General features: G+C 50.8%; 2 protein-coding genes across 7 annotated transcripts in view; one reads left to right on the top strand and one right to left on the bottom strand.

Moving 5' to 3' along the window:
* The window catches only part of EPN2 (epsin 2), a 79,974-nt gene extending 77,113 nt beyond the window's left edge, over window positions 1-2,861 (top strand). For all 6 annotated transcript variants that reach the window (XM_011359048.2, XM_011359044.2, XM_011359047.2 and 3 more), the window contains one exon: window positions 39-2,861. In XM_011359048.2, coding sequence (XP_011357350.1) covers window positions 39-328 — 290 coding nt within the window. In that variant the 3' untranslated portion in view covers window positions 329-2,861. The remainder of the gene's footprint in view (window positions 1-38) is intronic.
* Window positions 2,862-7,854: 4,993 nt separating this feature from the next.
* B9D1 (B9 domain containing 1) overlaps window positions 7,855-13,346 on the bottom strand; it is a 13,704-nt gene continuing 8,212 nt past the window's right edge. Inside the window, exons 4-6 of the mRNA XM_023529893.1 lie at window positions 12,581-12,779; window positions 8,540-8,607; window positions 7,855-8,175 (exon numbers count right to left, since the gene is read on the bottom strand). Of these exons, the coding sequence (XP_023385661.1) occupies window positions 8,033-8,175; window positions 8,540-8,607; window positions 12,581-12,779 (410 nt within the window). The 3' untranslated portion in view covers window positions 7,855-8,032. The remainder of the gene's footprint in view (window positions 8,176-8,539; window positions 8,608-12,580; window positions 12,780-13,346) is intronic.

Raw genomic sequence — 13,346 nt, 5'->3', positions numbered from 1 at the left:
TCTGACTCTAGCCACTGTTCCTCCTGCTCTCTCCCCAGGTGCAGCCACGGCTTCGGCCCCTGTCAACCCCTTCCAGGTGAACCAGCCCCAGCCGCTGACACTGAACCAGCTGCGGGGGAGTCCAGTACTGGGAACCAGCACGTCCTTTGGACCTGGCCCAAGTGTGGAGCCTGTGGCTATGGCCTCCATGACTTCCACAGCCTCACACCCAGTTCTAGGGCCCAGCAGTTCCTCCCTGACACCACTGGGCCCCACCCCAATGAACATGGTGGGCATTCCCCCATCAGCAGCTCAGGCCACTGGCACAACCAACCCTTTTCTTCTCTAGTGTCCGGGCCTGGGACCTGCTGCAGAGCGAATGCCCTGAGCACCTGTGCCTGAGGACACGGAGCAGGGACTCTCGTTTGTGGAATGGTGTCTAAGAGTTGGGGGTGGTGTTAGGGCTTTCTCGTTCTGGCTTCCTGATAGAAGGATCGTCTTTACAGCCTCGACCCTCAGATTTGAGTGGCAGCGGGCTTGCTGATACTGTAGACCCAGCACGTGGCTCTCCAAACCTTCCAGCAGCCCGCTTGCCCGTCCCCAGTCAGCGGTCCATGTCTTGGAAGCGCCCTGACCCAGCCTGGCTACCCTTACCACCTCCTCCCAACTGCAGGGTCCTGGTTCCTGTGGGGGTCAGCTGGTTCGCCAGGGCCCTGGATGAGGAAGTGGGAGTCCTGTGTTGCCCTTCCCCCTAGCCTCAGCCCAAGGGTCTCGGGGACACTGCCTTGTCCAGGATTTGGGATGACTGCTTCATCTTTGCCCTTCACCCCTAGCCCTAGTGACACCTCAGGCAGTCCCAGGTGTGGACGGAATGAAGTGCCGACTCCATTAGACACTGACCTTTTGGGGACGTGGTTGTGTGTATTATATTTTTCTTTGACTCGTGTGTGAGGTCAAAGTAAACACTACCACCGTGGAACAACTCTTGAATTAAATTCACTAGAGCAAGCTTTAAACTAATCTGAGCATAACCCTGCCACATGGCTCTATGCTTGTATACGTTTGCACATATTTTGTTTAGTACAGTTTCATATTTGAGTTTGCAGAATTATCTAATAGTCTTTTTTTGGCTAATATTTTTATAACGTGGTTCTTATTTAACTGTCTAGTTTTGATAGAATTTACCAGGTCTGGCTGAATTAAGATATTGACACATGTCATGTTAGTAGTTTAAATTCTCTTATTTATGGTTTTAACTCTGTAAGAAAATTTAAATAGGAAGAAACAAAAAATGCCTTATGGAAAAACTAAAGCAAATTCTTTATAGGAAAAAATATGGGAATTTGATTATACATAAAAGATGATGTTTATTTAAAAAAAACTACAACAGCAACAAAAAAACTCTTAGCCTCCAGTTGCCTTTTCCTTTCTTTAACTCCCTTTTTTGGTGAATTACCAACTGATTGACTTTCAGCCTTTTTGGCTAGATCCTAAGAGAGAGGCTATTTTTCTTACTGCTATACCAACCTCAAGAAAGTTAAAGAAAAAAAGCTAATTTAATGTATGAATGTGTCTCACTAGTTTTTATCAGCTAATTTCTTTTTGCAACTGAAGGCATGCACAGATTAACAAGGACTTCGTTTACAATGGGAATCTGAAATGGAAGAGACATCTTGGACCTGTGTGTCTGTGATCTCTATCTTAATCCACACTCAGGGTAAAGATGGGGATAGTGTAGAGACGGCAGTTGTTTGTGGGGCAGTGGCACTTCTGTGCCTCTGGCTCCCTGGGGGTCTCATGGCTGAGAAGGGGTGAGGAACCAGGGCTGGCCCTGACCCATCCACCTGCTAACTCCAGACACACATTGCAGACTTAAAAATCATCATCTCTTATTTTGGAGAGGAACAAAAAAATCATTTTCTCACAGAATAGATTTTTAACAAACATGCACTAATATTACCTCCTCCCCACCTCCTTCCTTCCTCACCCTACCCACCACTACAAAAAAAAAAGTATTAAATCACTAATTAAAGACCAGAAACAACAACTCCCCAGGGGAAGGGACATTTCCCCCAAACCTTGTGTCTAGTCAGCTTGCCTCTCATTCCACCGTGGACTTCTCAACTCATATCCCAAGGGCAGCTGACCACTGGGTGGTCCCTCTCAGGGAATGGGGCCTCTCCATTCCTCTCTCTGGCTTTAGGAGATCTGACCCTGAGCATAGGAGACATGTAAAATGCCAGGAGGGCATGCAGGCTGATTCAGAACTATCTGCTCAGCCCCATCTCCTATTTCTTATTTCAAAGCACTCACCCCTGTTTTCCCTGAGTTCATAACTCTGGCCCCAGGAGCCAGCTGCTTCTGCCAGAGCCGGAGACCTGGGGTTGAAATGTGGGCTCTGAAGGCTGTGTCTGGCCTCTTCCAGATTGGGGGCGGGTGAAGGCAGGCTGACTCTGGTAGGGTATTTCCCCAGGGAGGTGCTTTAACTCAGACCATGCCACCCTGCCACCTCCCAGGTCATACTAAACTTGACTCCTTGGGTCGGTAATTCTTTTGTAACCGTCAGGAGTCCTTCCTGCCATGACTTTTGGGCCCCAGTATCACAGCTACCAGGCCACTGAGGCCCAAGAAGATCCCCTCTCTGCCCCGCAGCACAGGCCTGTCCCCAGGCACCTTGTCCCTGTTGCCTGCTGCACTGATCATGAAGCCACCGGCCACTGCCATGTTGTACAGATGCCATCATGTCCCCTCCTGATGGCACCATGGTAGGAGGTGTCACCCAGCCATTTTCTCAGTCCCAGGGGCCAATGGCTGGTTTTGAACTTGTGTTGACTATTGATACTTATTTACTGTGTAAATATAATTTATCATTTGTATCATAATGTAGTCTCTATATGTGTCCTTCCCCCATCCCCGTCTTTATCAATCCCATGACACAGGAGAGGGGTGGGCAGGCTATGGAGTTGGGTCCTGCCTGGAACCCAACTTAGCCTGTGGTTGATGAGGCCACTGACTTGGTCCTGGTGCACAAGTGAGCCTCTGAATGTCAGAGAAGGAGGGGCTGGTGGTCCGCAAGAGTGTGGAGGTGGAGGTACTGGCTGTAGTCCTTTACCCCTTAATATGTTCTCATCAGTGGGTACACTTCATTGCCTGTGTACTTTGGATTTACCCTATCCACAGATAGGGTAAGTGTACCCACTGCTTAGAATGATGTGTGATAGCCTGCTGGGCTCTGCTTCCTCTTCGGCGTCCATGCCACCAGAAGAGCTACTGGTTGAAAAGCTGCCTGGCCAACCTGTGCATTCTCAAGATAGCAGAGCTGCTGGTTCTTGCGTGGCTTCTGCAGCTTTATTGTGGCAATAACTGTCCCCTAGGAACCTGTGATCGGAGGAGGCCAGCAGTTGAAGGCCAGAAATTCCTTTGCAGGAAGAGGTGGGAGAGGTTCTGATTGTAGGAGAGTATATAGCAAAGGCAAAGATGGACAGAGACAAAGATGGAAAGGTGGTGAGGGAGGCAGGAGGCAGGCCAGCACCTTCTCTGCTCTAAACTCTGCTCTATGGCTGCCCTGCCCACCCATCTTCTTTCTGTGCTGAAGACCTGTCTTCCTGGTGCCCACTCAGGGAGCAGGACTTAGCAGGGGCCCAGGGAAGGTTTGCTAGAGCCTGGAGCAGCTGCGAGTCCACTCTCGGGACAGGTGAGGAATGCCTTAGGGATGCTCTCGGTTATGCCTCGCTGGGCAGCTCTCTAAGCAGTGACTGGGGGACTGCAACTGCTTTAATTTTGTGACACTGCCACCTTCAACATGCAGCCTTGAAAGTTGCCATGAAAGGGAACAAGTGAGCAAAGTGGTAGGTATAAGATTTCTTAGGGGCCAGACCTGGAAGTGCATGACTTCCTCCCTTGTCCAGATGCCAGAACTGGTCCCATGGTTCCATCTGGGCACAGGGAAATTAGGAAATGCAAGCTTCTTTGGGGGGATGGGAAATGGATTTGGTTAACACATGGCCAGTCTCTATCACAGATGTTCTTCTAGTCACCAAATATTTATTTCACTTTTTTCCACACATAAACCATATGCCTGCCCCCACCAAAGGAGACATCCTTGGGTCCTGTCCAGTCAGTCACTTACAGAATCATGAGAGAATAAATGGTCGTTATGGTACCAGGTTTTGAGGGTAGTTTGTTACACAGCAATAGATAACTGGAACACACACAAAATTCTCCCCTAGACATAAGCCTGCTTTATTTCTTTGCTGCCTTTTCCCCATTTCCCCCCCAACTTAATGGTAGCTACTGTGAAGCTATTTGGGATAATGGTGGGATGGCCATATTCTTAATCTGATATTTACCAAAAGGCTGAGTTACCTTCAAAATGAGTTTTACTAGGCCTTTATGGATTAAAGCATTCTCAATCTTATCCTTTCCCATATGAGTTCTAGAAAGTTTCCTTTTCTATCCTTTTGATGACAAACATTTTTGGATTATCTTTATTTCCTGTTCTTTATTTCCAGTTCTTTCGTGAGCTCACCTCTTTACTGTGGTAGCTTTCCACATGCAGCCAACAGTAGACAACATATACCACACCTCCTAGCAGCTATTCCTTTCCTCTGGAGCTGATGACTCAATAGGTACATAGCCTGCCCCCCACCCAGGTCAGTAAGTGAATCACCTAAAGTTCTACACGTAATGTCCTGCTATCCAGTCTTTTATCTGTATTCTTCCTACCTGCCACCCAACCACTAATGCACAACCACTAATGCTGTTTATTTTATTTTGGTTATAGCAGAAGCTCACTTGTGATACCAATTTCTATATCAGAATAGAATAGGTTCCACGGAAACCCAAACTCTCTGTGGCTGAATGCAGTAAGTTTCTCACAAAATGCCCAATGGGGGATGTCCTTGGCAGCTCCCTTATGATGTGCCATCTTCAACACCTGGCCTTAGGGGTGTTGTGGGAAAGGCAGAGTAAGAAGGATTGCCTCATGGGAGGTTTTAAATGGGTCAGACCTCTGTGTGGTGGACATATTTCAACCTACATTTCCTTAGCCGGCTACTCACATGGACCCACTTAGATACAAGGGCCCCGAGAATGCAGTCTTCCTGTGAGCCCAGGAGAAAAAGGAAGTGGCCTGGTGACACACAGTTTTGTCATAGTGGAGGACAGAATGAACAACTGAGGGGTGGGCTTGGGGGCAGTAAGCCTTGACTGTTCATGTAGACAGTCACAGTTCCCCACCCCACATCCCAATTCCCAGGCACAGACGCCCTCAACCTCCAAAGTTCCTAACTGTACTGTTGTGTTGGCTTGACTGGGAAGAGGCCAAGGGAGCTTTCGAGGTGATGGTGACATTCTACACCTTGATAGGGGCTTCAGCATACCTTTGTCAAAATTCAATGAATAGTACACTTAAGATTTATGCATTTCATTGTAGGTAAATGTTTCCTCAAAAGAAAAACCACCACCTAAAAACAAATATTAAACTCTAGTTAATGGTAAGCATGCTGAAATATTCAGGAGATGTACTGATGTTTGCAATTTATTTTGAAGTGCACTAAAAATAGGATGGCTTGAGCAGAGATGAAGAGTTGTGGTTATGTGAAAACACGAGGAAAATGGTCACGGTAGACTCTGGCGGTTGGCATATAGGTGTGCCCTGTGAAATTATTTCAACTTTTCTATGTTAAAAATTTTAATAATAAAATGTTGAAAAATAAATATAAGAGGGTGAACTACCATGTCAAAGGTGCTGACACACAGTACTACAACCTGAGACATGCACCTGGACTCAACAGGATAGTGGTTTCTGGGCAGTGACAGGCAAAAAGACCGATAGGCATGGGTGGAGGTGAGGAAGTGGACAGAAAATTCAACTGTTCATGGAGCTGCGGTAGAATGAGGCAGAGAAGTAGAGAAGCATGCACAGAGGTCCAGTGTTTTTTCTTTGTGTGATTGTTCTGTAATATAAGAGCACACATGGAGGCTGATGGAAATGATCCTGCAGAGGAGGAGAGCACATGGTGGGGAAAAGCTGTGGGAGTGTCACCTGTGAGAAGGCAGAGGGGCATGGGATCTCGTACACATGCAAGGCAGCCTCATGTAAGACCCTGGGCATCTCTGGAGCAAATGTTGGTTGGTGCCAGATGTGATGGTGGGAATGTGAGGGAACTCTCTGGTCGTTACCATGTTCTCATGAGCACTTCAGTTGAGGGGCCAAGGGGACTGGAGGTTTGAGAGGAGAAACGGTGTGAATGAGTTTTCTCAGAGACTACAAGAGAGAGTTAAGGAAATAAGGGGGACTGCTTGGCAGTGTTGAGACCTGGCCAGGAACATAGCAGAGACAGCACTGTGACCAGCCCCTGGCCCTCAGGAGATGGCTAGATTCCCCCAGGGCTGAGGTTGGCCAGGTGAGGATAAAGCAAGGGACAGGGCACAAGAGCTATGGGTGAATTGAACGAAGAGAATGACTGAATTCTAAATTGGGCAGGGTAAAAAGGGCTGTTAGCCCAAAGCGGGTTGGTTGGTGGCTGGGAGGACCTGGATGAAATGCAGGACTGTTGGAGTGGGAACCACAGGAAAGAAACTGCATACAGAGAGGGAGTGGCTGGGGAAGGGACGCTTAGATGCACATTTTAGAGACATACAGTCATTGGTCACAAGAAACAGGCTCTGACCAAGGGAGTGGGCAGCTGTTGGGAGGCACAGGTCAAGGTCATTGCACTGGAGCTAAGGAAGAAGCCAAGTTGTGGGAAAGATCATCCACATGGACAGTGATGTTGCCATGAACAGCTGGAGGAAAAGACAAGGTAGTCAAGTCTTTGATGGACATAGGAAGTGTGGTCTGATGGCCCAGGCATTGAGGGAGCTGGAATGGGGAAGGAGGAAGTGCTCATGGGGGGCAAACCCCATCTCCAGGGCCACGGTACGTGACATCTGGGAGTCTAAGAGGGCTGAAGGGAACAGTGTGGGTTTCAGTAGGGCCAGAGGTGGAGGGAACTTTCCAATCAGAGAAGTTAGAATCAGGAACTTTGCTGATGATAGATCACAAGTTCCAGAATGCAGTGAGTTGGGGGCAGAGGATGAGAGTGCCCTAAGCAGCTAAACTTATGGTGCTGAGAGAACAGATAAAAGGCAGAACAGGATCAGTCCTAGTAGTCTCTTAGATCAAGTTCCAATAACAGCCAGGACAGTGTGTAGTAGTGGGGCTGACCAGGAGCCCGGGGCAGGCACTTTATGGCTTCCCTTAGATCCTGCTGAGGGTGGTGTGCAGGCTGGGGAGAATGGGCAGGCTGGGGAGAATGGGCAAGCTCTGTGTCCCATCCCCAGAGGGTTCACCTGAAGCTACAGTGGGGAATGGGACAATAGAAGTTTGCTGCCTTTGCTAGGCCCAGGGTGTGTGCAGGGAGAAGGTAAGGCGGCCTTGCCTTGGGCTGAGGGCTGGGTGAGACAGTAACTCCACCATAGTGCCATGGGACCTGTGTGCTGAGAGTGCTCAACCCAGAGTTCAGGGTGCTGGACCACGAGGCTCGTCTTTCTCTCCTGCCGTGAGACTTGCGAGAAAGCTGGAATTCTAGTAGCTTCCCTGGATGGGAGGTTTTTAGCCTGTCCTCTGGGCTTTGCTCAGGGACAGGCAGAGGGCTGGCTGGGGGCCTCCCCATTCCAGCTTCTCCTAACAGGATATTATTCTTGCCAAAGGAGGCTGGCGATCATGGAGCATGGATGGCGTGACAAGTGCTTACATCCTCCAGGCAGTGTCAGAGAGTAGCAGTGTGAGAAAAGGTCCTGGCCTAGCTCAGGAAAGGCTTCAGGCTGGGTGGTAGCCCGCTCCAATGGGGGAGGTGCTAAAGGGGAGAGAAGACAGCCCCAGGCCTGGGATCTGTGAGAAAGCAACTTTTATTTTATAAAAATACGCCCCCCCCGCCCCACACACACACACAAAACTGCACTTCAGTCAGGTAGATAGATCAGTGGCCAACCCTTGGCATTATGGGGAGCCACCTCGCTTGCACAGCTGGTCAGACAGTCTCACTGGGCAGTGGAGGGGTTGCTGCCTTCACAGGGGGAGGCCCTGGGGTGGGCTGGGCCCCGAGACACCCCGTGTATCCAGAGGCCCAGTGTCATAGCCCAGCTTCCTCATGTCCTTGGTCACCACATTGAAGAGGAGAGTGACAAAGCCCTGGGAGCGGACACGGGTCACTGGAGACAGAAGGGAGTATCAGAAACAAACAGAGGCAGAAACAGAGCCAGCTCTGGGAATTTCAGTCTTAGTGTTCTCTCCTATAAAATGGGGACAACAGTGCCTGGCCCGTACTCCTCACTGGGAGGCGAAGGGGCTGTAGTGGAGACAGAAAGACATGACAGACCCTACATGCTCCACCTAGACCTGTGTCTGGGAAAAGCTATGGGAGAATTCCTGGGCCCTGCTCCTGCGGCCCCAGTGTCTGTATGCCTGGCAGGCCCTGGCACCCACCCCGTCTGTTTCCAGGGGGCCCACCTAGTCCCCCCTAGGCTCCAACCTGCCTGTGGGGTGGGAGGTGGGGTTGGGGGAATCAAGCTTTACCTTCTCGGCCTTCACCCTGAGCCACCACCTTGGGGTCTGTGTACTCAGGCCGCCGTCCCATGAACCAGCTGGGAAGATAGGAGAACACCAGGTAAGGCCCTGGCCCAGACACCCCACAGACAGACACTAGACGTGGGCTGTCTCCTTGCCTCAGAAACCAGCAGTCCTCCCCCAGGGCCAGCTCTAGGCAGAAGCTTGCCACACCACCCTCCCTTGGCCTGTCTGAAAGGCAAGGCTAAGCGCTACAGTGGTGGCAGTCATGGAGACCTGGTGGGGCTTCCATCAGGCCTGCAGGACTGCAGCCTCTCTCCTTAGCTGGACACCAGCTTTCCTATCAGTCACCCCATGATTCACTGGGGATGAAAGCTGAGGGAGATTTGGGGCTGGAGTGCCGGGGGCACATCCTGAACCCAGGTGGAAATTCTGAAAAGGTGACAACAATTGAAATTGGGGAGCGGTGGGAGGCCCGGGGCCAGTGTGACCCCACTCCATCCTCCCTGGGAAGGAAGGTCCTATCCCAGAGTCTGGCAAAAAAATAGGGGCCAGACCTGGACTTTCCACTGTCCTCTTAATAGTGTGAGATCCAGGACAAGTCACTTACCATCTATGAACCCCAATATTTTCAACTGTAATAGGGATAACAATGGTACCTACTTCATGGGGCTCTGAGGTGAAGTCACTCTGTCAACTGCCATAGAACCTTACAATCTATGATTCTTGCCCTGGGATACACCAAAGATATACTTGCTCTGCACTGACAAACACCATCATCTAACTCCAGTTACCCTGGTAAGGGGCACAGCACTCAGCAGCAGTGCCCTGACACCCCAATGTCTACCTGACCCTCCAAGAGCCTAGAGGCTAAGAGAAATCTAGAGACTTGCCCAAGGCCACAGTAGGGGGTAGTGAAGCAAGACATCACTGGGGCCTCTGAACTGTCCCCGCCCTCCTGGCTCCAGGCTCCCTGCCACCCTAGCCAGGGCAGCTCCTTCCGGAGCAGCAGCCTCGCCTCTGACACACCCACTAAGCCGGAAACAAACACGGTGCACTATTCCCGGCTAGGTGGGTCAGGCAGACACGGGCTTAGTCCCAGAGCCACCTCAGAGCCACCTCTCTCCAGTTGCTTTGGGGACCATCTAGGCAGTGCAGGTGCCTGGGCAACCTCGGGGCTTCCCATATGGAAGGAGAGAGGCACTATGAGCCTCAGAGGTAGGTACCTGTGTCCTGGAGAGGCCCATCTTCTGCAGCCTCCCAGGACAGCAGCTGACCTGAAGGTCTCCCTCTGGCCCAGCACACCTTGACATGTTGGGCCTCCTTCAAGGAGGGCACCAGTACCCACCCGTCTGCCAGCTGCCACTGCTGGACAAAATGGAGCAATCGCCCAGTCCACAGGCTGTGTGGAGATGCAGTGAGGAGCTCAGACTCCCAGTCCCTATGAAGGGTACTGGGAGACAGACGGGGAACCCAGGTTCCGGCCAGGGCTGGATGGATGAGTCACTGACTCTTTGTACCTCAGTTTCTCCATCTGAGGAGTGGGGCTCTAACAGCACCCATCTCACAGGTTGCTATGAGGACTGAGGGAAGCAGCCCTCATGAACCCTGGCACACCCCAAGACACAGAGTGACTACAGCCACTGCATTTTTCTCTCCTGAGGTCAGCGAGGGTTGTTTGCTTGTGGACTGGGGTAAGAGAGAAGAGGCAGACTATTCAGAAGACAGTGTTCCAGGCAAGAGCCCAATACAGGCAAGGACCCAGCAGGCAGGGGAGAGGTGAGCGGAGGAGAGGGCATGAGACCAGTGGGGCCAGAGAATGCAGGGGCTGGGCCTGGAAGCCTTCTTGTTGAAGTTAATCCTAAACACAGAGAGAGATGCCTAAGTAGTTTCTAAAGTTGTGTTTTAGAAAAATCTTTTTTTGTTGTTACGTGAAGACTAGATTGGAGGTGCTGTTGTAGGCTGAATATTGTTCCCAGAGACATCGGGTCCTAGTCCCTGGAACCTGTGAATGTGACCTTATTTGGAAAAAGGATTTTTGCACATGTGATTAAAGTGAGGATATTAACTTGGGAAGATGAGCCTGGATTATCCAGGTGGGCCTTAAATGCCATCACAAGTATCCCTATGAGAGGTAGAGGGAGACCTGATAAACACAAGGGAGGCCATGTAATCACAGAGGCAGCAACTGGAGTGATGCAGCCAAGGAGGGCTACAGCGACCAGAAGCTGGAAGAGGTGAGGACAGATATTCCCCTGGAGCCTAAGGGCGGGATGGGGGTACGCAGCCCTGCTGACACCTTGATTACAGCCCAGCAATTCTGACTTTGGACTTTGGCCTTCGGAACTGTCAGAAAATAAATTGTTGTTTTAAGCCATCAAGTTTGTGGTAATTTGTTACAGTGGTCACAGGAAACTAACGCGGGCCAAAAGTGGAAATGGGCAGGCCAGTTAGGCTGAAGAAAGGAGGCACTGGGGAGGCAGTGGGAGAGCAGAGAAGGAAGCACTCACTGTAAGATGCTTGAGACAGAGGGAAGGAGGGAGGGATCGAGATGACCCCAGGTCCCTAACCTAAGCAAAGTGGGGCTGCTGGAGCCAGTTACTCAGTGGCCTCCCTGGACCCCCTTGTCAGGGAAGATTTTGTCGCTCAAACTGCCTTCACTAATCAGACCTTTCCCCAGTTTCTATAATCCAAGCGCATACAGCCAGGTGAGAGCCCCTGCAAAGGGCAGGAGATGGCCCCCTGCACTGAGGCACTGGCAAAAACCACGATTGCTTTGAAAACTCTGAGGTCTAGTTTCTTTAGCAACAGAACCATTTCCTCAGTGAGATCTCACATGGAGGCCTAAATTCTTTCAGAGCTGTGGGATGTGCAGCAGCAAAAATGCTCCAGCCAGGATGGCTGTGTGGACTCTCATAGCCCTTAACCTTCCTTGCTTCCACTGACAGGCACTGCTCCACTCCTCCCACCACTGCTCCCAGAGGGGCTTCTAGGGCTAGCAGGCAAATTCTACCCTCCCCAGGCCGTAGAACTCAGTGAGGCTTCCTTGGTTTAGGCCCAATGCCGCCCCTCTGCTGAGGTCTCACCCTGATACTGACCAGGTAGGTCTGCAAGGGGCTGCTTGCCAGGTGCCACCCTGGAACACAAGTGGTCCTCCATTTTCCCCTTGTCCTGGCTGTGAACAGAAGGCCCAGGGCCCATTCCTTGCTCACCTGCTGGGAAGCAGTGGTGGCTTATAGCTGAGCTGGCTGAACTGATGGAAGCTTCTGTTCCCAACCCTCAGTCAGTCAGCCTGGGCCCAGCTGGCCCTCCTGCTCCTACTTGGATGTGGTGAGGGGCAACAGGCCTGTGGCTCAGTCTTCCCTGTCATCTCGCCACAAGCGCTCCCTGTAGGCCCTGTATCCTGGTCCCCCTGCTTCCTTGCCATCTCCCAATACCCGCCACATTCCCCTGGGCTTGCCACTTGCAAGCCACATCCACCTCCTGGCTGCTCCTAACAGGCTCAGTTCACATTCTCCTCAGGGCCTTGCACATGCTATTCCTTGTGCCTGAAACACTGTTCTCCCAGATCTCCCATGCTGTTCTAGCTTTAGTCTCTGCTCAGATGTCACTTCCTCACAGAGGCTCTTAAGTGTGAGGGAATTGAGCAATTGATAGAAGTTAACTATTATGATTATTCTTACTGTTTTACATTGTTTGGCTCTTACTGCTGTATCCACTCATATCCTACCATTTTAATGTCGCATTATGTCATGAGCATTTTCCCATCTGACAACAGTTTTTCCTCTGTTCTATCTGACACAAAGACTTTAACAGGGCACAGAGTAAAAGTGCACCTTATGCTGCTGAGCAGTGAAGAGTGGTTGAAGGGAGCCTGGTAGCCCTTCGCAACTCCACAGAACTCATTTCCTTTTATCCCCCAAAGCTGGAGCAGCTTGAAGATCTGGTGAGGTTACCTGGCACAAGTGAGGAGTAAATGTGACATCCCTCCCTCCACTCCAACTACCTAGGCCAGAAGGAGGGATTTGGGGTGACATGTCGAGAACTCACCTTGTAAACTTTTGCAGCTTAGATGTAGATTCTGGGACAAACATGGGGATGGTCCTTTTGTGCCTGTAACAGATATTTTTACAGACAGATATGATGAGTAACAGAAAAGTGATGGAGCTTTCCGAGTCTCCAGTGAACAGGAGCATGCACAGAACGGGTACTGCCCAGTCAAAGCCAAGGCCGACCAGTTTAGCCCGCACTCACCGAGTCTGCTGGGCCTGGGCTTGGCACTAAGTGCTGGGAGGGTGAGATGGACACAGCAGGCCGGGCCCAGCTTCATAGCTCAGACTCTTGGGAGAGTTTTGTTTCTTTTAAGGTGTCAGAAGTAGGTCCTGGCACCCACTGTGCCCTTCAGAGAGGCCCTTGTCTTTTTCCAAATGTCCAAATGCTCCACCATCTTCAAGGCTCAGCTTAGATGCCCTTCCTCCAGGAAGCCCCTGACAAATCCCTGACTTTACCCGGACTGTGGTCACTTGCTCCAGTCCAGTCTCATCCTCAGAGCCTGGAGTCCCACTGCTCCTCTCCTTGTTCCTTCCTCCTCTCCACACTCCCTCCCTTGGCATCATGCACTTTCTGTTTCAACAATACTCAGAGCATTCAATACATTGCTGTTCTTGCTTCTCCCTCTGCTTTCTCTAGATGGATTCCCGTCCTTCAAGGCCAGCTGACCCAGGACCTCCTTTATGCCCCAGAATACCATGTTTGTACCCTGTCGACTGTGCTTACTGTCTCTTTGTGTTCACTACTCTGGGGGCTTCTGAGGGCA

The sequence above is a fragment of the Pteropus vampyrus genome, unplaced genomic scaffold, assembly GCF_000151845.1.
Source record: "Pteropus vampyrus isolate Shadow unplaced genomic scaffold, Pvam_2.0 Scaffold44, whole genome shotgun sequence".
Lineage (NCBI taxonomy): Eukaryota > Metazoa > Chordata > Mammalia > Chiroptera > Pteropodidae > Pteropus > Pteropus vampyrus.
The sequence above is the reverse complement of the archived record's forward strand: the minus strand, read 5'-3'. Positions and strand labels throughout refer to the sequence as shown.